General features: G+C 40.9%; 5 protein-coding genes across 11 annotated transcripts; 2 read left to right on the top strand and 3 right to left on the bottom strand.

Annotated features, from left to right (window-relative positions):
• Window positions 1-100: 100 nt before the first annotated feature.
• On the bottom strand, window positions 101-2357 carry LOC108061962 (fibrinogen-like protein 1). 2 transcript variants are annotated; one of them, XM_070214386.1, is made up of 4 exons: window positions 2270-2357; window positions 2069-2191; window positions 871-2009; window positions 101-636 (listed from the first exon to the last, which is right to left on the bottom strand). In XM_070214386.1, exons 2-4 carry the CDS (start codon window positions 2144-2146, stop codon window positions 504-506), a joined length of 1350 nt encoding a protein of 449 aa, XP_070070487.1. In that variant the 5' UTR covers window positions 2147-2191; window positions 2270-2357; the 3' UTR covers window positions 101-503. The 2 variants fall into 2 exon arrangements, with proteins under 2 accessions (XP_070070487.1, XP_070070486.1); XM_070214385.1 differs by having other exon boundaries at window positions 2069-2334.
• Window positions 2358-3646: 1289 nt separating this feature from the next.
• Pfdn6 (prefoldin 6) lies at window positions 3647-4421 on the bottom strand. Its single transcript, XM_017148335.3, has 3 exons — window positions 4215-4421; window positions 3921-4146; window positions 3647-3846 (listed from the first exon to the last, which is right to left on the bottom strand). The coding sequence occupies exons 1-3, from the start codon at window positions 4285-4287 to the stop codon at window positions 3768-3770; spliced, it is 378 nt and encodes a 125-aa protein (XP_017003824.1). The 5' UTR covers window positions 4288-4421; the 3' UTR covers window positions 3647-3767.
• Window positions 4422-4607: 186 nt separating this feature from the next.
• Window positions 4608-11184, top strand: Su(z)12 (Polycomb protein Su(z)12). Of its 5 annotated transcripts, none has more exons than XM_017148330.3 (7): window positions 4619-5304; window positions 5380-5426; window positions 6216-6699; window positions 6762-7596; window positions 8296-9122; window positions 10009-10164; window positions 10232-10262. In XM_017148330.3, the coding sequence occupies exons 1-6, from the start codon at window positions 5076-5078 to the stop codon at window positions 10158-10160; spliced, it is 2574 nt and encodes an 857-aa protein (XP_017003819.2). In that variant the 5' UTR covers window positions 4619-5075; the 3' UTR covers window positions 10161-10164; window positions 10232-10262. The 5 variants fall into 5 exon arrangements, with proteins under 5 accessions (XP_017003818.2, XP_070070484.1, XP_017003819.2 ...); XM_017148331.3 differs by having other exon boundaries at window positions 10009-10167; XM_017148329.3 differs by lacking the exon at window positions 10009-10164 and having other exon boundaries at window positions 4608-5304; window positions 10232-11184.
• Window positions 11185-11730: 546 nt separating this feature from the next.
• Window positions 11731-15635, bottom strand: Rpn1 (regulatory particle non-ATPase 1). Its single transcript, XM_017148328.3, has 2 exons — window positions 13545-15635; window positions 11731-12745 (listed from the first exon to the last, which is right to left on the bottom strand). The coding sequence occupies exons 1-2, from the start codon at window positions 15468-15470 to the stop codon at window positions 11909-11911; spliced, it is 2763 nt and encodes a 920-aa protein (XP_017003817.1). The 5' UTR covers window positions 15471-15635; the 3' UTR covers window positions 11731-11908.
• A 1271-nt stretch (window positions 15636-16906) lies between these two features.
• Window positions 16907-18663, top strand: LOC138912828 (putative nuclease HARBI1). Of its 2 annotated transcripts, XM_070214239.1 has the most exons (5): window positions 16907-17137; window positions 17196-17329; window positions 17394-17563; window positions 17618-17888; window positions 17948-18663. In XM_070214239.1, exons 1-5 carry the CDS (start codon window positions 17077-17079, stop codon window positions 18545-18547), a joined length of 1236 nt encoding a protein of 411 aa, XP_070070340.1. In that variant the 5' UTR covers window positions 16907-17076; the 3' UTR covers window positions 18548-18663. The 2 variants fall into 2 exon arrangements, with proteins under 2 accessions (XP_070070340.1, XP_070070341.1); XM_070214240.1 differs by lacking the exon at window positions 16907-17137.
• Window positions 18664-18683: the final 20 nt, after the last annotated feature.

Genomic DNA, 18683 nt, shown 5'->3' with positions numbered 1-18683 from the left:
CAAAGTTGGCCAGTTTAATGCTCTTCTCTTCAAGTTTACCTTCCAATTTATCTATTAGATCTATTATCTATTAAGGCTCCCATAGGAATAATCAAACATATATAAGAAAATTCATTGTATATTTGTAGGAAGTAGGCGTTTTGATTTTTGACCACTTAAAAACAACATTTTAAATAGGCAATAATATATCTGGGATCCCTGGAACTGCACCGATCGAGTGAGCATTAAACTATAGGTATTTATTTTATCTGCAAGGGTATGTAAGCCGAAGCTAGCTTCCTTTCTTGTTTTAAAAAAATGGTAATCACTTTCAAAATATTTTGGGAATATTAATTTTCTTTTTAACTTAATAAGAAACAAATTAAACAATTCACCAGATACATTTTATTGGTTGGTCTGCTTTAGATTATTTCTTTAATTATCTTAATTATACTTATGTTTTAGTACATTAAACTGATATTTCAAGTTGGTGTGTTTGGTCCAAGATTCACATCGATAGATTTTTAATGCCTTGGCTTAATTAGCATTTTACACGATTTAAGGGAATATCTATTTCCCATATTCCAACTACCCCACCAAAGTCCATTCCAGTCATATAGCTGAACTTTAGATTCGTAGTATTGTCCGTTCAAATTACTGTAAAAGTAATTTAATAAATCAAATAATCAGTTACTTTAATAATTAGTGCAGTTGGGGAGAACCTAGATAGGTACCTAAGTAAGTACAACTTTACATAGGTACAGATTTAAAAAAAAATGGTAACTAACTGGAACATTTTTTAGTCAAGTAAAGAAAAATAATTTTGAAAGAACTTTCTAAAGGATTATCCTGCTGTGTTTGGTTAAATATATTTACTTATGTTACTCTTACCATTTATCATCGTGTGGATGGCACCACCATAGGGTTTCAAATGCGCAATTAACTTTGCTCCGTAATGCATCGCCAGCATTTCCTGAGTAGTCACCTAGGGAAATCAACTTGTAATTTTCTTTGTTGCTTCCAACAACAAAGTGATCATATCTGGCAAAGGTTCTAACATCGTCAAAATCGACTAGTTCAATATATAACTCATATTTACGACTTGTAGTAAGCTTATGAAGTTTTTCAAGACCTAGCCAGAATTCGGTTCCTATCTCGCCAAATCCATCTGAATAGCAGTTATCAAAGGGATCAAAAGAAACACTTCCATCAATACGCCGTTGTATGACCATCCACAAACCTGCAGATGGAATTTCCTCAAAAACCGCTGCGAAGGGCTTTTCATCAGGGAGCGATACTAACTTAATTAATGGAGTCGCAGTGCAGTTCATTAGTACAAGAGATTTATCCAAGCAACATTCAGCACCTAAGTTAAACTCAGACAATTTTTTGTTCATTTCATTTATGTTAGCTTCATAGCTTTTAATTTTGGCTTCACATTTTTGTGTCTTCCTGTTCCATTCGACAAGCTCTTCATCCTTTTCATGAATTGTAGATTCCAATTTAACAATTTTGGCTTTGGATTCGGTGAGTTCGTACTCTAGCTTTTCGATTTGCTTGTCTTTCTCACTTAGATTGTTTTCATATTCATTGCTCTTCTCATTAAAGTTGGCCAATTTAATGCTCTTTTCTTCAAGTTTACCTTCCAATTTATCTATTAGAGCATTCAATTCTGCAATCCTTTTCTTATATTGGTCGTCACAGTCTACAAGACCGGACGTTTCTTTATCTTTTTCTTTAATTGAACCCTGATTCTTGCTCAAAGCAAGTTCCTTTTCTAGGTCTAAAATGTTTCTTTGCAATTGCTTTACGCTCAAGTCTTTGTTTTCATTAGTTAGCTTGATTAAATCGTCTTTATAATTGGACTTTTCCTTTTCACTTGCCAAATGAATTTCGGCAATCGTCAACTTGGCCACCAGATCATTTATCTTTGTGTTGTTCTTCTTAATGATCTTCCTTAGTCCTTGTACGATCCTTTTTTGATCGCCGCTTGCACTGCTGATATCTTCAATATCCGAATCGCTGCTGAGCTGGAAAAAAGATAGGATTTGAGCTCAGTGTTCAATGATGACTATATCTTATAACTTACCGAATTGTTTTCAGTGGTTGAATCTTCCACTGATCCTCGATGTTTCTGCGAGAAATTGTTCAAGTTCTCGGGTTTCATGGCGATCAATTTACCAATGCGCAATATCTTTGTTTGTCAAATGCACTATTATAAAATGAGATAATATGAACGTATGATGGTAGCAAAGGTCTTTGCATATAAATACAACTTCCTGTTCCTTTCGTTTTATGCATTAATTGTAAAAATGAGAAGAAAACATGTACACAATAGACTACTTCTCAATATAAAGTGTGACCAGCTTTCACGGAAAAAGATTATTTTTAGCCATTGCACGGGAAAAAATTATGGATCTTCCTAAAAGTTAGGGGGATTCCCTAAACTGTTGAATTATTAGGGGGATTCCCTAAACTGTTGAATTGCTGAATTGTTGAAAATTCAACAAAAAATTTCAGCAATTAAGGGAACGACCCAAAATGGTTCCTGTTGAATTTTCAAACAGCTGTTATTTGTTGAAAAATTGCACGGAACTTAAAGCATGTAAAATTTGATTTATTATTGCTAGTTACTGTCTAAAAGTGTTACCAAGATAAAAAGAACCACAAATATGCTTTCTAAGTTAATTTTAAAATAAATAATGCGTACTGGTGATACTAAAATGTTACAGAGTTGCCACGACTTTTAAAAAAAGGTGACAACTCTGGCTTTTCAGCAATTCAACAAAATTTTCATCAGCCCCGAGGCTGTTGAATTGCTGAAATTTCTGAAAGTTGACTTTGTATGGGGCAGCTGATTAACAGCTGATCAAAATTCAACAATTCAGCAATTCAACAGTTTAGGGAATCCCCCTGCTGAATTGTTGAAAATTCAATAAAAAATTTCAGCAATTAAGGGAACGACCCAAAATGGTTCCTGTTGAATTTTCAAACAGCTGTTATTCGTTGAAAAATTTCACGGAACTTAAAGCATGTATAATTTGATTTATTATTGCTAGTTACTGTCTAAAAGTGTTACCAAGGTAAAAAGAACCACAAATATGCTTTCTAAGTTGATTTTAAATAAAATAATGCGTACTGGTGATATGTTACAGAGTTGCCACGACTTTAAAAAAAAAAGGTGACAACTCTGGCTTTTCAGCAATTCAACAAAATTTTCAACAGCCCCGAGGCTGTTGAATTGCTGAAATTTCTGAAAGTTGACTTTGTATGGAACAGCTGACCAAAATTCAACAATTCGACAGTTTAGGGAATCCCCCTGTTATTTAGATCTTTTATATAGTTTTTCAACAATTGTCTCTGCTGCTAAATTTGTAATAAATAAATTGTATAAATATTGCAAATCTCATTTAATTTGATTATTGTTGATAAATGTAAAACTTTAAATAAAGATCTGCCTCAATGCTAATGTTTTTAATATCCATCAATTTGAGTAAGTTTATTTAAATTGTTTCATTAGCCCGCAGAATAAAAACTTTGTTTGCTTGAGAAATTTCTTAAATATCTAAAATCTCTCCCGGTAATCAAAAGTTTCCTACATTTTAATCAACTTTTCGATATAAATCTTGGGATTATCCCAACCCTGAATAAGGCAATCTTTTGCTAATCGAATGTTTCATTCTTTTTATTGATTTCAAGATGAAGCGGTCGTGCCAGGTGAGTTATTAGAGCCATCAAGCTATCCCAAAATAAGTTATAAATAGGTGGATTTGTGTGTGCCAAGGACTTCACTTCATGGCCGCCGCCACCTGCCATTGCTGTTGGTACTTGGTCACGGCTTCCCGATGCTTCAGCATGTCCTTCTCCCTGGAAAACGATGGGGATGTAAAGTCAGAGGTGGCTCAAAAATAAAGTCCCCTATCTTATCAATGACCACTCACATATTCTCCAGCGTATCGCTGGAGCTCTTCAGCTCCTTGGAGATGTACTCGATGCGCTTGCCGACATTCTGTCGCGAATCCTCCAGTTCCTGCTTGACCAAAACGGGCCCGAAGAGCTTATAGACCTTGTTGTCGGGCCCCAGGAGGTTCAGCTCGTCCAGGACGCACTTGTTCTCGTTCAGCTGGCTCTCCAGCAGGGCCCGCTGTTTCACCATCTTCACGCAGGCTATCCGGGATGATAAATAAACCATTTAAATGGAAATTACCAACCAGATGGCTTCCAATTGCACTCACATTTTTGTAGGTTCTGGTATGACTCAACCTCGGTCTGCATCTTTTTGTACAACGCTGCGCTGTTCTTGTCCATTTTGATTGATTTGCTGCAGGCGTTTAGCTGGGAGTTGGGCTTAAATAGAGCAGTTGTTTCACCGGTTGTTAATAATTTTAACAAAATTCGGCTAAATGCATGTGGGTGATATTTATCGATTTTACGGGCGTTGCCACCTGGCCTCGATTGTTTGGTTTTACAGCACTATGCCCAAACAGCTGTGTGAAAAGTGTACTTATTTCCCTCGTTTATCTAAATTTGTTATTAAAAAATATAGCATCATTTAATATAAACTTAGTTTTCTAAAGGTGGTCTACATTAATTAATTATTATTTAAAATAAATTAATTTTCGAAACAGTGTTGGTTAGCGCGCAAATGACAGACAGATGCCGCATGATAGACAGCACGAAAAAAAACAAGCATTTGCATTTTGGCAGCAAATAAAAGTAAAAGAGTTTTTGCATTAAATTGCGCACAGTAAACAAACTAATTAAGTAGTTGCCAGGATTAAGTGACCAGCGAGTGGAGTTCGAAGCCAAATCATACGTCATGCAGTCGCCGCGTTGCTAGTACGCCCATAATAACGCTGAGACAAAAGCAAAAGATTTCGCGCCGAAAAGGAGGACGGCAAAAACACGCATATCGCGAGGAAAACCCAACGGAAACCGATTCTAAATGGACTCTGGTGCGGGGAAAATGTGCCCGAACTAAAAGCGAGTGTGTGCGGCTGTAATTGTGATCCGTGGAGACCGTACCGCTTCAGTACCGCCCCCGCACCGCCAGCCCCCTTTTGCCAACAACACACACACACACAAACACAAACACAATGGCACCAGCGAAAAAACGCGAGAAAGACAATAATGCCGATGGTGCGGTCGCAAATGGCCTAAATGGCCTGTCCCACGGAGCTCCGGATGCGGGAAATGGAAATGGCAGCGGAAATGGCAGTGGCAACGCAGCAGGCTCTACTGTACCGCCAACCGCCGAGGGTCAGACGCAGATCAAACTCAATGGCCACCAGCAGGAGCAGGAACTCTTTTTGCAGGCCTTCGAGAGTGAGTAATATCCAGGGGATTATGTACCTACCGATACCCACATATCATATCATATGCTAAATATTTACCTTGCAGAGCCCACGCAGATCTATCGCTACCTGCGCAATCGACACGAGACAAATGTGAGTTTACAAGACCCAGAAATATCTTCCAAGTATTTACATTGGTGTCCCAGAAATCTGTACTTAGGAACCTTTATAACGTTACATAAATCTATCAAAAACTATACAAAACTGTGGAAAATCCAAGCATTAATAGAACGATTTCTCATACCAACCGAAGAAAATCTTCTTGTAACCATCTTTAATTTTGTATAAAAATATTTTAAAACAACTAAATTTTTATCGAAATACTAGAACTATGAATCCTGAAACTTCGTATGATTTCATACATGTTTTTTAAAGCAATCATTACCCAAAACTATCAGAGGTTTATGGAGGACTTCTCATAATCAACCAAATTATAATCAAAAATCAAAGTTAAACTCTCAGAAAATCTAAAACCTACCTAAAACCTACAATTCTATAAAATCACAGGATTTTCATAAACATTTTTCATAACAACGGTTCTAAAAATATTACTATTACTATTAAAAGTTTTATGGAGGAATTCTCATAATTAACCAAATTATAATCAAAAATCAAACCTCTCAGAAAATCTAAAATCTAACTAAAAACTAAAATTTTCTTTAACATATTTCATAACAATTATTCTAAAAATTATCAGAGATTTCCGGCACACCCCCGCTTATTGAAGAATCCTTAAAATCCCTACCAACCAAATTATAATCTAAATTCAAAGCCCAACTCTAAGTCAATTTGGTTTAAAAAATTCCCAAAAACCAATCAGAGATTTCTGGGACATCCTTTCCATCCTAAAACCCCTTACTAATATATTACTTCCCATAACAGCCCATCTTCCTGAACCGCACGCTCAGCTACATGAAGGAGCGCATGTCGCGGAACAACAAAAAGCGGGCCAGCTTCCAGGTGAACTCCATGCTGGACAGCATTACCCAAAAATCGGAGGCGGTGAGCCAAAACTACCTGCACGTCATCTACGATTCGCTGCACGAAAAACTCCAAGCGAACGATTCTGGCGAGGATCTGCTGCAGGAGCAGCTGCTCTGCGAGGCGGGCGAATCGGTGAGCGTGGAGACGACGCTCTACAAGATTACGCGCAGCAAGCGAAAGGACAGCACCCTGGACTTCCAGGAGCTGCTCAGCAAGAGCTCGCAGATAGTGTACAATCCAAAGGATCGCGTGGGCGAGCATGCCACCATCAGCATTCCCCTGCAGACGATGCGACCGATGGGAGAGCAGCACACGCTGTACAAGCTGCTCTTTCGCATCAAAGTGCTGGCGGCACCGAGTACGTGCAACGATGAGAATGCAGGTATAGTTACTAGATTAGCTGCTCCCAGTTTGTCCACTTAATCCTATTTAATTCTCCCCTAGAAACTCCTCCCAGCAAACGATCGCGTCGCAACGAGAAAATGTTCGGCTCCGAGCTGATATTGTACGAAAAATCCAGCGGCTTTATCACCGAAGGCGAATACGAGGCCATGCTACAGCCGCTGAATTCCTCGAGCATCAAGTCCTTCTCACCAAAGAAATGCACCTGGGAAACGATGCCCGATAGCTACATTCCACTCTCGCTGACCTACGATGTTTACCAGCAGAGTCCCATGCTCAAGTTTCATTTGACGCTGTCCAATGAGCAACTGCCAGAGGTTATTTCGGCTCCGGAGCTGCAGCGTTATGTCCAGCATCTGGATGCGGTGGCCGAGATGAATCACAATAACAACAACTACAGCAACAACAATAACTGCAGTGGCCTGAAGAATGGCACCCTGTGCAAATCCACGCCCGAGCACATTCAGATCGTCTACAACTTTATGTACAGCAACAATACGCGCCAGCAGACGGAATACACGCAGGAGCTGAACTGTCCGTGGTGCGGACTGGACTGCCTGCGTCTCTATGCGCTGCTGAAGCACCTAAAGCTCTGCCACGCCCGCTTCAACTTCACCTACCAGCCGGCTGGCAGTGGAGCGCGCATCGATGTCACCATTAATGATGCCTACGATGGTTCGTACGCCGGGTCGCCTTATGATTTGGCTGGACCGTCGGGCTCCTCGTTCGCCCGCACCTGCGGCCCCGTGCGACGCACTTCGGTCACCAGCCTGATGGTCTGCCGGCCCAGGCGCCAGAAGACCTGCCTGGACGAGTTCCTGGAGCTGGACGAGGACGAGATCAGCAATCAGCGTTCGTACATCACGGGTCACAACCGGTGAGTGGGTTTTTTAAGGCAGTTTGAAGACTGGCAGGGATAGGAAATGCTTAGAAAATAGAGAATCTTCTTTAAAAAAGTTATATATAAATTAGAGCCCTGCATGAATATATTCAATGAATTATTTTGAATTTTTCGTTTTATATGAATGATTTAATTTGAATTTGGAGTTTAATATAATTGAATGAATGAATGGCATGAATTCCGAAATAATTCAAACGACAATTTCTTTAGAAGAAGAAAGGGCCATCATTTTGTGATTAAATCTACATGAATTTTATTTACTAAGCAGTTAACATTGATTTGTTAAAAAATGGCCACTTTTTGTTCTCAAAAGAAAACACAAAGAAAAAATTTGGCAAATTCAAAAAATTCATAAAAATTATTCATTTAATTCGAAATGAATTAGAAAAAAGTCAATTTATTGCACATATAATTCAATTCAATTAAACAAATCAGAAATTTCATGGCATACTATGATAAAACAAAAATTGAATGAATCACGCAGGGCTCTATTTGGAATTCCCTCTGTACATTATCTCAACCTTAAACTCCTTTATAAAAATTATAGAAAACTCTTATTCCGATAAACTTCCCTTGATATATGTAGTTTTTCCATTAAAAAGGATAAAAGAAAGAAAGCAGATAAGCTTCCAATTACAACCACAAATCAATAAAAACTTCTTATAATCCCCACAGACTCTATCACCACACGGAAACCTGCCTGCCAGTGCATCCCAAAGAGCTGGACATCGATTCCGAGGGCGAGAGCGATCCGCTGTGGCTGCGCCAGAAGACAATCCAGATGATCGACGAGTTCTCCGACGTCAACGAGGGCGAAAAGGAGCTGATGAAGCTGTGGAATCTGCACGTGATGCGTCACGGCTTCGTGGGCGACTGCCAGCTGCCGATTGCCTGCGAGATGTTCCTCGACGCCAAGGGCACCGAGATTGTGCGCAAGAATCTCTACCGCAACTTCATCCTGCACATGTGCTCGCTCTTCGACTACGGTCTGATTGCAGCGGAGACGGTCTACAAGACGGTGCAGAAGCTGCAGGGTCTGCTGAGCAAATATGCCGCCGGCCAGGAGCTGATGCAGCGCCAGCGCGAGGAGCAGTTGAAGTTCTGGCTGGACGTGGGCATGCACAAGAAGCAGGAGGATCCGAAGACTCTAAAGTCACCGCAGAAACCAGCTCCACCCGCAGACCAGCATCCATCTACCTCCTCGGCCTCCGCATCCTCGGACCGCAGTGGTGCGGTGATGCAGCCACCCAAGCGAATGCCGGCTCATCTCAAACGAGGCGGTGCATCGGCTGCCTCGGGAAATGGGGGAAAGACAACGGAGAATGGCAGCAACGGCGGCAGCAGCAGTAACAGCAAGAATGTAGCCAAGAAGAGCGCCGACCAGCCGCTAAGCACCCTGGCCAACACAAGGGAGCGACGCTCCGATCCTGGCCAGAAACGCAAATCCAGCGGAACGCAGCCAGCGGCAACAGCCGCGTCGAAGCGCAAGCTGGGCACCAAAGGTGAGTGTCGCTTTCTTTAGTTTTTAGGATCACTACCGAGCATTCCAGTCTCATCTCCATCGTAGTCATTCGTTGGGACACAGTCATGGCTTTTGAGGTTTCATGCTGTAACCTGAGTGGATAGTTTCTGGGAAAAATGCAAACAAAGAGATGTAGTAAATGTGAGAGAGGAAGATTTGAATAGAATTTTAGCTGACAAACGTAATTGGAATGTGATTTTGTTACAACCAATGTATGAACATCCCAATAATGTTTCTTAAAATATTTCATTTCTATTTTTAAATCTATTTCTAAATTTTACTTACTAAATATTCAATTAACAACAATTTGACAGAACTAGAAAAATAAATGGGAATTGTTTGCATTTATAGTAAGTTCAGGTATTAAATCTTGAAAAATATCGTCAGTTTGATATTTCTCGATATTTAAAAACATCAAAATATCAAAAATATCGATAATTTTCAAGCTCTACCGATAGTTAAAACGGGATTTTTCCCTTTAAAACATACATATTATCGAATCAAGAATATCAAAATATCGGAAATATCGATAATTTTCAAGCTCTACCAGGTATCATAATTAATTTCCTAACCACAGCAGTAGAAATCAAAATTAATACAAAATCCACTTGCACCTCTGTAGTAAAATAAACCTAAACTAATCGTTAACCACATATCAAGGAAGAGGAATTCGTACATGCATCTTCATATGTACATACAATACTAAACATCAAACCATCGTCATGAGTTCACACTGAAAGCCACCGAGCAGAGGCAAAATTCTGAAAATTCTATCAAAATTTATATATCCTTTGGACTTTTTTTCTTTGGAACCGTTTTTCCTTTGGACTTTAACACTCAATTCCTCCTCCTCTCAATGTGAACAGATGTGGAGCAGGCGGCGGATGTGCCAGAAGTGGTGGCCCACAGCGATAATGCTGTCGATGTTGGTATTATTGAAGATGGTGAAGATGAAGTTAGAAACGTGGCCGTTAATGGCATTGCGAACCCAGTTGACGACAATTGTGTGGGCAATTAATTAAGTAGTAACTTGCATTTAAGCACCTATTTGATTCTCGTTAATTGTATATATTCTGGATCCTTGTATAGATAATGTAGTGCTAACCAAGCGGCAGCGCAACAGCAACGATGGAAGTGCCGGGAGCGCAGGAACCGGAAATGGAAATGCAGCCAGCCGCAACAAAAGCAATAACCATACACTGCCAGCAACCAGTAGCAACAGCAACAGCAGCAAGCGACCAATCGCCCGACGACGCTCCACATCGGAGAGAAGCAAGCCAGCGGGAGGAGGAGGAGGAGCAGCTGGCGTCCGCACCAGGCTATCGGTGCCGTCGAAATACGAGAGGCGCTGACGCAGGCGCCGCCGCTGCTGCTGCTGTTGCTCCTCCGCCAGCTCCACCACCACCACCACCTCCTCCTCATTCATCGCCGCTTAGTTTTTGTTTATTACTTGTAAACGCGACGCCAGGCCAGGCGATTTTTTACAAACCCCCTATCTTTATTGCTATTTTCTATTATGTTGTGTTATATTTTAGTCGATCTATGATGTTGGACATTTGTAAAAAATTTGTGTCGGATTTCAGAACTCAAATTGACCTCAAAATAATCGTTCTTTTGTTTTTTTATTACTACCGACTCTCTCTAAGCCACTTTAGTTGTACACCAAAATCGTAACCTGAAATCAAATATATTTAACTCTAATTTGCCAGTTACTTAATAATAAAGAATAAATATACAGGGCTTTTGGAAGATAATGATTTGAATTATCTTGATTCACACTTTACACTTCTGGTTCGGTCATGTAAATTCATTCACCTTTTGTGGCGAAACAAAGAGAAAATTTGATCATATGTAATTAGTGCAGAGTGTATACATATAAATATATATATATTTACGGCAATAAGCAAATCTAAATCACTAGAGCCTAACACCTACATTTAAACATGCGTGCATAAATAAAATAAATTCACTTCAAACACCCACACAAAATAACTTTGCTAAAAGCCACTGAATAAAGTATGCATATATATTTTTACAATGCATTTAAATGGTCTTGAATTGTTTAATTTAAATATTATTAAAGGTATGATAGTAAACTCCTCAAAAACACTACTGCCCTTTTTGAAATTGTTATTACAACTTTTCAATACAAATTAGAGCCCTGCGTGAATCATTCAATTTTTGTTTTATCATAGTATGCCATGAAATTTCTAATTTGTTTAATTCCATTCTATGTGAAATAAATTCAATGTTTTTCTAACATTTATTTCGAATTGAATGAACATTTTTTATGAATTTTTTTAATTTGCCAGATTTGTTTGTGCTTTCTTTTGAGAACAAGAAGTGGAAAATTTTTAACAAATCAATGTTAACTGCATAGTAAATAAAATTCAGGCAGATTTAATCACAAAAGTATGGCCCTTTCTTCTTCATTCATTCAATACTATTAAACTCAAAATTCAAATCCATTCAATTCTATTAAACTCAAAATTCGAATTAATTCGAATGCCCATTCATGCAGGGCTCTAATATCCATACAAAATCTTAAAATCACATTTCCAATAACTTATCAACACAGACGGCAGTCATAAAAGTACAATCTTTTCTTTTTTATTTTTTATAAGTAGAATATATTTCGTATTAATGACATTTGAATCAACTGCCAAAATGAGGGGAACAAATATTTATGGGGAGTTAGTTACTTGAACTTCAGTTTCTCGCACGACCTTAAACGTAAAAGTTAAATGTTTGAATGCACTTTTTTTTCTATTTGACAAAGTTGGGGTTCTTTTTCAGTATGACGAATCCCTCCATGACCGGCGTGAGGGCCAGATACTCATCGGTGGCCAGCTCGGCGCGCTCGCCGATGGCCAGCAGGACGGGCGTGGTGTGGGTCTGGAAGCCGGTGATGGTCTTCGGCTTGCCCGCCTGCCCCACAACATCGATGGCAATGCCCACGCGAACGGGCACCTGCAGCTGGTTGAGCTCCTCGTCGAAGGTGATCAGCATGCGGGCCTGCATGGCGGGCACCAAAGTGTAGAGCAGATAGTGCGATCGGTTCAGGATCAGGTTCTTAACATCCAGCAGCGAGACCAGCGTGGCCATCAGTCCAGCGACGGCCATGGGATTCATCAGCTGGCGATCGCTGTGATACGGACTCAGCGATAGAGTGCCCTTGCCCAAATGCGTCAGACTCTGGGCGATGCGCACCATAAACAGGTTGCTGGGATCCTTCGAATGATACTGCGCCAACTGACGCAGCATGGAGGCCAAACGTGCGTTATTCGTGCCGGCTCCCACCAAACCCATGGCGAAGATCGCATTGTGGGCCACCTCGGCGTCGCTGTCGTGCGAGAACTTGCTCAGCGTGTCGATGATGTTCAGCTTCGGGTTGGAGGCGGATATCAGGCCCAAGGCCAGGGGCACAGCACGCCGGATGGCGGGCTCGCAATAGCGCAGCAGGTTGCCGAAGGAGCGGTAGGCCATTTCGGCGCCAATGTCCTCGCCCATGGCGATCAGGGCAATGCCCAGCACGGCAATCGATTGGGTGGCCGACAGGTCCTTCTCGCGCTCCTTTTCCTTCTCTTTCTCCTTCTCCTTGTCCTAAAAATAAGAAAAGTTAATAGTTAATCAATTGTTTTAACACTTATCATGTCATTTGCAGATCATTTTTAATTACGTAATATTTTGACATTTTTTTTTCTATCCTTCCCTATGGCAGCTATATAATATAGTCGTCCGATTTTTGTTAAATTTAATTCAAAATTCGGAAATATTAAAAAAAAACATATCCTAAAGTAGAAGAGAATACAATAAAATCCAACGGAGCTATAATTTGTTTCCAATTAATTTCCCATTAATTTTTTGATCTTTCCTATGGCAGCTATATGATATAGTCGTCCGATTTTGTTAAAGTTAAAATTGAAATTCGGAAATAATTAAAAAGAGTAATATCCTAGAGTAAAAGAGAATGCAATAAAAACCAAAGAAGCTAAAATGTATTTCCTATTACTTTTCCATTCATTTTCCAATCGTTCCTATGGCAGCTTTATGCTATAGTCGTCCGTTGAAATTCAGAAATATTAAAAAAAAATATTCCCAAGAGTAGAAGGTAATATTTGAGAAAACACCGAAGCTAGAATTTTTTTACGTTTTTTTAAGAAGATAAGATATAGTTGTCCGATCCGGTCGGTTCGACTTATATACTACCTGCGATAGAAAGAAGACTTTTGGGAAAGTTTCAAGCGGATAGCTTAAAAACTGAGAGACTAGTTTGCTTTGAAACGGACAGACGGTCGGACGGACATACGGACATGGCTAGATCAACATCTCCTTCACTGCGTTGCAAACTTCTGAGTGAAATCATAATACCCTCTGCAAGGGTATAAAAATAGTACATTACCTTGTCCTTGCCCTTGTCCTTCTTGCTCTTCTCCTTCTCGTCATCCGCGCTGGCCGTTTCGTAGTGATCCGAGCAGATGTGCAGCAGCTGCTGGATCTTCAGCACGTTCCCAGTGCCAGCATATGCGCAAATGTCCACCATGGTGGTGGCCATGCTGCGGTGCGGCTCCTCCAGGACCTCCAGGGTCATCATGACGGCCTCGGTGGACTTCTGACGGCCTAAATAAAGCAGACCCAGTCCCAGGAACAGGAACCTGGTGTAGGTGTCCTTTAGATCCGACTTGGTCAGACCCATGATGGTCTGCAGCAGGATCTCGGTGATTTCCGCGTTGCAGGAACCAACACTAATGAGACCCAAAGACAACGCCGTGATGCCCAGGATCTCGACGCTGGCGGAACTCTTGTTGTTGCTGCCAAACGAGAAGACCGTCTTCAGAGTGTCGATCACAATGGAGCGATTAGAACCCGCGTAGGCGATGCCCAGGCCCAGAATGGCGCCCACGCGCATGCAAGAGTTCTGGTTATCAATATAGTCGGAGAGCAGCGCGTGGGCGGGATCCACCTCGTTGCGAATGCCGCAATTGACGATGCCGCAGGCCAGCAGGGCGCCCGATTTAATATTATCATCCGTAGAGTACAAGTACTTGTCGATCATGGTCAGACCGCCGTCCACGTCCCACAGCAGGATCAAACCCAGCGAGGCGGTGGCCGAGAGCATGCCGTGCTCCTTGTTCTTGTACAGCCACTTGTTGCCATCCTCCGACAGCAGCTTGTCCACTCCAAAGCCGGCATTCACGAAGCCATTCACAAAGCTGGCGGCCAGATTCTGCTTGGCCGAGTCCACCTGAATGGAGGCGAAGCGCGATCGCGAGTTGTCCAGATGGGATTTGTAAATATCCTCCGGCGTCTTCGGTTCCATGATGTCCAGTTCGCGGGCAAGATTAAGGAAATGCTTGTTCAGATTAGCATTCGACATGATCTCCATGAGATCATCGTAATCCGGCACCGATTCGTCCAGTTCCAGGCAGATCTGTTGGCGGGCCAGCATGAAGGCCAGCTGCTTCTGCATGGCCGGCTCCTTGGGCTCCCTGAAGATCTCGCCGATCTTGTCCATGTCATTGAGCATCAGCGCCAATCGCATGGCCTGCGTGTGCTGCGTAAATTTGCGCGACAACTGAAGCGCCGTCTCCAAAATGATAGTATTATCCGGCTCCGGAACATAGGGATAGCAGGACTGCAAATAGAGGCAGACGCGCGGATAGGCGGACTCATCCACATAGTCGCCCAGCAGGTGCAGATGATCGATTTCGATCAGCAGATCGCAGGCATCCGCCTCCGCATTGTGCTCCATATTGTAGGGGATAATCTGCTTGACCAGCTCGATGAGCTGCACCCGAAAATCGCCGGTGGTGTCGTGATAGTGGGCGGATATCTCGCCGGACAGATGGCGGACATACTCGTGGCCCCAGTCCCCGATGCGCTGCTTGCGATCGCAGAGGAAGCGATAGGCCAGGCAATCCTTCCCACTGCCCATGGTCATCGAGAGCACCGAGATGATGTCGGCGCACAGCTGGCGGGCCTGCTCGTCGGGCATGTGCTTGTACACCGTCTTCATGGTGTCGTAGTGCGGGCGCATGAACTTGAGAGGCTTGGGCACCGAGGTCATCGACGTGGTGGAGGCCCGTATCAACTTGGCCATACTCTCCAGCGTCGGCTGATAGAGCTTGGCGTCGGGCTCCTGGAGATGCTGCACCAGCAGCTCCAGCTCCTCCTGCAGCTGCTGATCCTCGTCCGAGAGCTCCGGCTGCTCCTTGGCGTCCTTCTTGTCGCTCTTTTCGCCCTCCTTCTTCTCGTCCTTCTTGGCCTTCTCCTCCTTCGTCGCCGCCGGCAGCGGCTGCTTCTTCTCCTGCTTGGTCTCGCCCGTCATGATTGCGTTGCCTGCTTTTCCGACTTTTCCCACAACAAAATCTATTTGACTCTACTTTAATTTAGTTGGCAATGCAGTTCGGCGTTCACTTTTGTTCCTAGTTTTTCCTTGTTGAAATCAGCAGAATTACACAGCGCTTTTTGCGGGTGTGACCGGACGGCGAATGCCAAGATATACCGCGGAGGTCGGGTAAATATACTGAAATAGCTGATCTACATAACCAAGAACTGGTCACATTGTAGTAGTAAGGGTATTCGTACATTTTAAAAACACATACTTTAACATTCTAAAGTTTAAAATCTAAATTATTGAATTTTATTTGTTGTGGTTTTCCTTACATTTTATTTTTTTTTTAATTATCATACGGTACGTAAACTTAGGATAACATTTTTTAGTAGATTTTCTAACATTTTTCAATGATTTATTAAAGATAATCACAACATAGATATTACATTTAGTATACATTTTTCAACATAAAGTAACAAAAAACTGAAAATAAAGACACCCAAATAAAAACATTTAACTTCTTCTGCTTTAAGTTTGGATTGTAGCCCAGCGATGTGTTCCTTCTCCTCCTTTAAATCGGCATTATACTTCTGGACCTTTTTATCCATTTCAAAAAGTTTGGCGTCCTTCTCTTTAATTATACATGTAGATTTAGCATTTTTGAAATTCAATTCTTCAATCTTTTTTGTACACTCATTATACTGATTTAAAAGGTCGGTTGCGGTTTTATCTTTAATCAAAGCCTGTCTCTTGCCCAAATCGAGTGCTTTATCTCGCTCCAGGATTTGACTTTGCAACTGCTTTTCCTTCAAGTCTTTGCTTTGATTAGTTAAATCGATCGACAAGTGTAAAGTCTTGATTATTTCGTCCTTATAAGTGGATTTTTCCTTTTCACTTGCCAAATAAATTTCGGCAATCGTCAGCTTTGCTACGAGATCTTTTATTTCGGTGTCTTTCTTCCTAATAGTCTTTCTTAGTCCTTGCACGATTTTCCTTTGATCACCTGACGCACACGTCATATCTTCAATATCCGAATCGCTGCTGAACTGAAATAAAAGTTCTTAATGTTTATGTTTAACTACATACTCGTATGTGTAATGTTACTCACTGAAGTGTATTCAGTGGCTGAGTCTCCACTTGATCCTCCAGGTTCATTCGTGATATTGTTCAAGCTCTCGGGTCTCATGGCGATAAATTTAACAATGCCCATCCAAATCACACTTGAAAGATGACATTAAATTGAAAATAAAAAAAAAAGTTCCCCGAAATGTGCCCAGCTTTTATCCACATATGGATTTTTTAAGACAGTGAAATAATTAAGGGAATTCTTGATAAGTTTGAAGTATCTAATTGAGTTTTTTTTTTGTTTCACAAAAATCAATTATCTAATCACCGTTGTTTTAAAATTCAACAAGTACAACGAATGGTCTTTCCATTTATTGTCGAAGTATTTTTTTTAATCGATAAATTCAACAACATTTTTTCGGTGTTTTTTATACTGATTTATTGATTCTTTAACGTAACTTTTAATTTAACAATTTTTCGATTATTGGCGCACTTTAAAAAAATTATTCCCCGTTTCAGTGTGACCAAAGTTTTTATGCAATTCGCTCCTTCTCAGCTGCGTTTGTTGACAAAACAAAGTGAACAAAGTCAGCAAAGTAATTTCTATAAATGAGCGGGAGAATTAAACAATAATAATAATGAATTCAATGCAAGGAACTATTGCATTTGCGGTTGGATTTGTCGCTTGCTATGTGGCGCTTGAGGAGGAGAAAAAAATGGCCCGAATAAAGCAACTGCGCCGCAACAATCGGTTGAGACCATATTTAAAGGAAAGAGGTCCTAAAAACGTGGGTATTATTGTTGAGATTTAAAGATATAAGAAACTAAGAGCATCTTGTATTATTTTTACAGTTTAAAAACTTGTTGAAAAGTCCAACTTTGTTTTTTGACCGCTTTTACATGACAGAAAACCATTTCAATGCGCTCTTTGGATTGGTAGAGAAACACCTTGTCTTAAAGAGGAATTCAGATCCCCATGATATTCCCATACCTCCGAAAGTCGAATTGGGCATCGTATTACAGTAATATTATTCATTGTTACATATCTATGTATTTTATATAATTTACTTTATTAGATTCCTGGCCACAGGAGACTTAAATCGATATGCTGGCCATAAATATGGCATCGACACAGATGATTTAAGATCAATTGTGCAAAAAGTCTGCAATGGTATTTTGAAAGGATTGAAGGACGAATTCCCCAAGTGGACTACCGAAAATATGCTCAAATGGTCCAAGGAATTTGATGACAAGTTTCAGTTTCCCAATTGCCTGGGAGTTGTGGGCGGTAAGCATGTGGCTATAAAGAAACCAGCCAATAGTGAAGATCTGTTTCTTAATTATAAGGTATTTTACTTATCCATATAATTCCAGATCTTATTATACATAAAATCTTTGAATTTCAGGGCTTCCATTCAATTGTTATTGTGGCCATTTGCGATGCTTCCTATAGGTTTACCTATATAGATGCTGGTGATTTTGGAAGTGCAGGGGATCGGTATGCCTTCACCCACAGTGAGCTGGGAAAAGCCCTATTATCGGAAAATCTGCCCTTCCCGGAGGATAGCATTTTAAATGGAGAGAAAGTTCCTTATTTCATAGCCGGCGGTGAAGCATTTCCCCTGCACAATCATCTCATAAAGCCATATAGTGGCCAAAAACGCCTCGATGCGAAAGAGGAATTCTTTAATTCTAAACTAAGCGAGATTCTTCGTTGCATAGAGAATGCATTTGCTATAATGAGCGCCAGGTGGATGGCTTTCCATCGTCCTTTGCCCGACGATCCAATTGAAGCTCAAAAGATTATCGCCGCTTGTTGTTTCCTCCATAATTTTCTAATGAGGGAAAGTCCCAAAACCTACTCGATAACCCCGGATTCTGTCATTCCGCCGAATACTACTATGACTGAATTGAAACCCTGCAGGCGAGGAAGACCTCTTGATATCTGCAAGGATTATCGTAATAACTTGAAGGAATATCTTAACATTAGTATGAAGAGTGAATAAAGATCTTGACTAAGGTTTGTATTTATTAAATAACAGCTTAACTCAACTTTGGATTCTTAAAAACAAATGGAATATGACAGAAATTAAAAAATTAAATTAATTTAACAGTAAAAAAACCTGAGAACATTTCTTTTAC

Source organism: Drosophila takahashii, chromosome 3L, assembly GCF_030179915.1.
Source record: "Drosophila takahashii strain IR98-3 E-12201 chromosome 3L, DtakHiC1v2, whole genome shotgun sequence".
Classification (NCBI taxonomy): Eukaryota; Metazoa; Arthropoda; class Insecta; order Diptera; family Drosophilidae; genus Drosophila; species Drosophila takahashii.
Note: the sequence above shows the minus strand (reverse complement) of the source record. Positions and strands in the feature narration are given on the sequence as shown.

Excerpts from the sequence above, each read along its gene's own strand:
- LOC108061962 (XM_070214386.1), bottom strand. The coding sequence starts at position 2,146 with ATGAAACCCGAGAACTTGAACAATTTCTCGCAGAAACATCGAGGATCA. Across the intron at positions 2,010-2,068 it reads CAACCACTGAAAACAATTCG|CTCAGCAGCGATTCGGATAT; the intron begins GTAAGTTATAAG and ends TCTTTTTTCCAG. Across the intron at positions 637-870 it reads CATCCACACGATGATAAATG|TAATTTGAACGGACAATACT; the intron begins GTAAGAGTAACA and ends TTACTTTTACAG.
- Pfdn6 (XM_017148335.3), bottom strand. The coding sequence starts at position 4,287 with ATGGACAAGAACAGCGCAGCGTTGTACAAAAAGATGCAGACCGAGGTT. Across the intron at positions 4,147-4,214 it reads ATACCAGAACCTACAAAAAT|CCTGCGTGAAGATGGTGAAA; the intron begins GTGAGTGCAATT and ends CATCCCGGATAG. Across the intron at positions 3,847-3,920 it reads AGCGATACGCTGGAGAATAT|GGAGAAGGACATGCTGAAGC; the intron begins GTGAGTGGTCAT and ends ATCGTTTTCCAG.
- Rpn1 (XM_017148328.3), bottom strand. The coding sequence starts at position 15,470 with ATGACGGGCGAGACCAAGCAGGAGAAGAAGCAGCCGCTGCCGGCGGCG. Across the intron at positions 12,746-13,544 it reads AGGACAAGGGCAAGGACAAG|GACAAGGAGAAGGAGAAAGA; the intron begins GTAATGTACTAT and ends TCTTATTTTTAG.
- LOC138912828 (XM_070214239.1), top strand. The coding sequence starts at position 17,077 with ATGCAATTCGCTCCTTCTCAGCTGCGTTTGTTGACAAAACAAAGTGAA. Across the intron at positions 17,330-17,393 it reads AGGAAAGAGGTCCTAAAAAC|TTTAAAAACTTGTTGAAAAG; the intron begins GTGGGTATTATT and ends TTATTTTTACAG. Across the intron at positions 17,564-17,617 it reads GAATTGGGCATCGTATTACA|ATTCCTGGCCACAGGAGACT; the intron begins GTAATATTATTC and ends TTACTTTATTAG.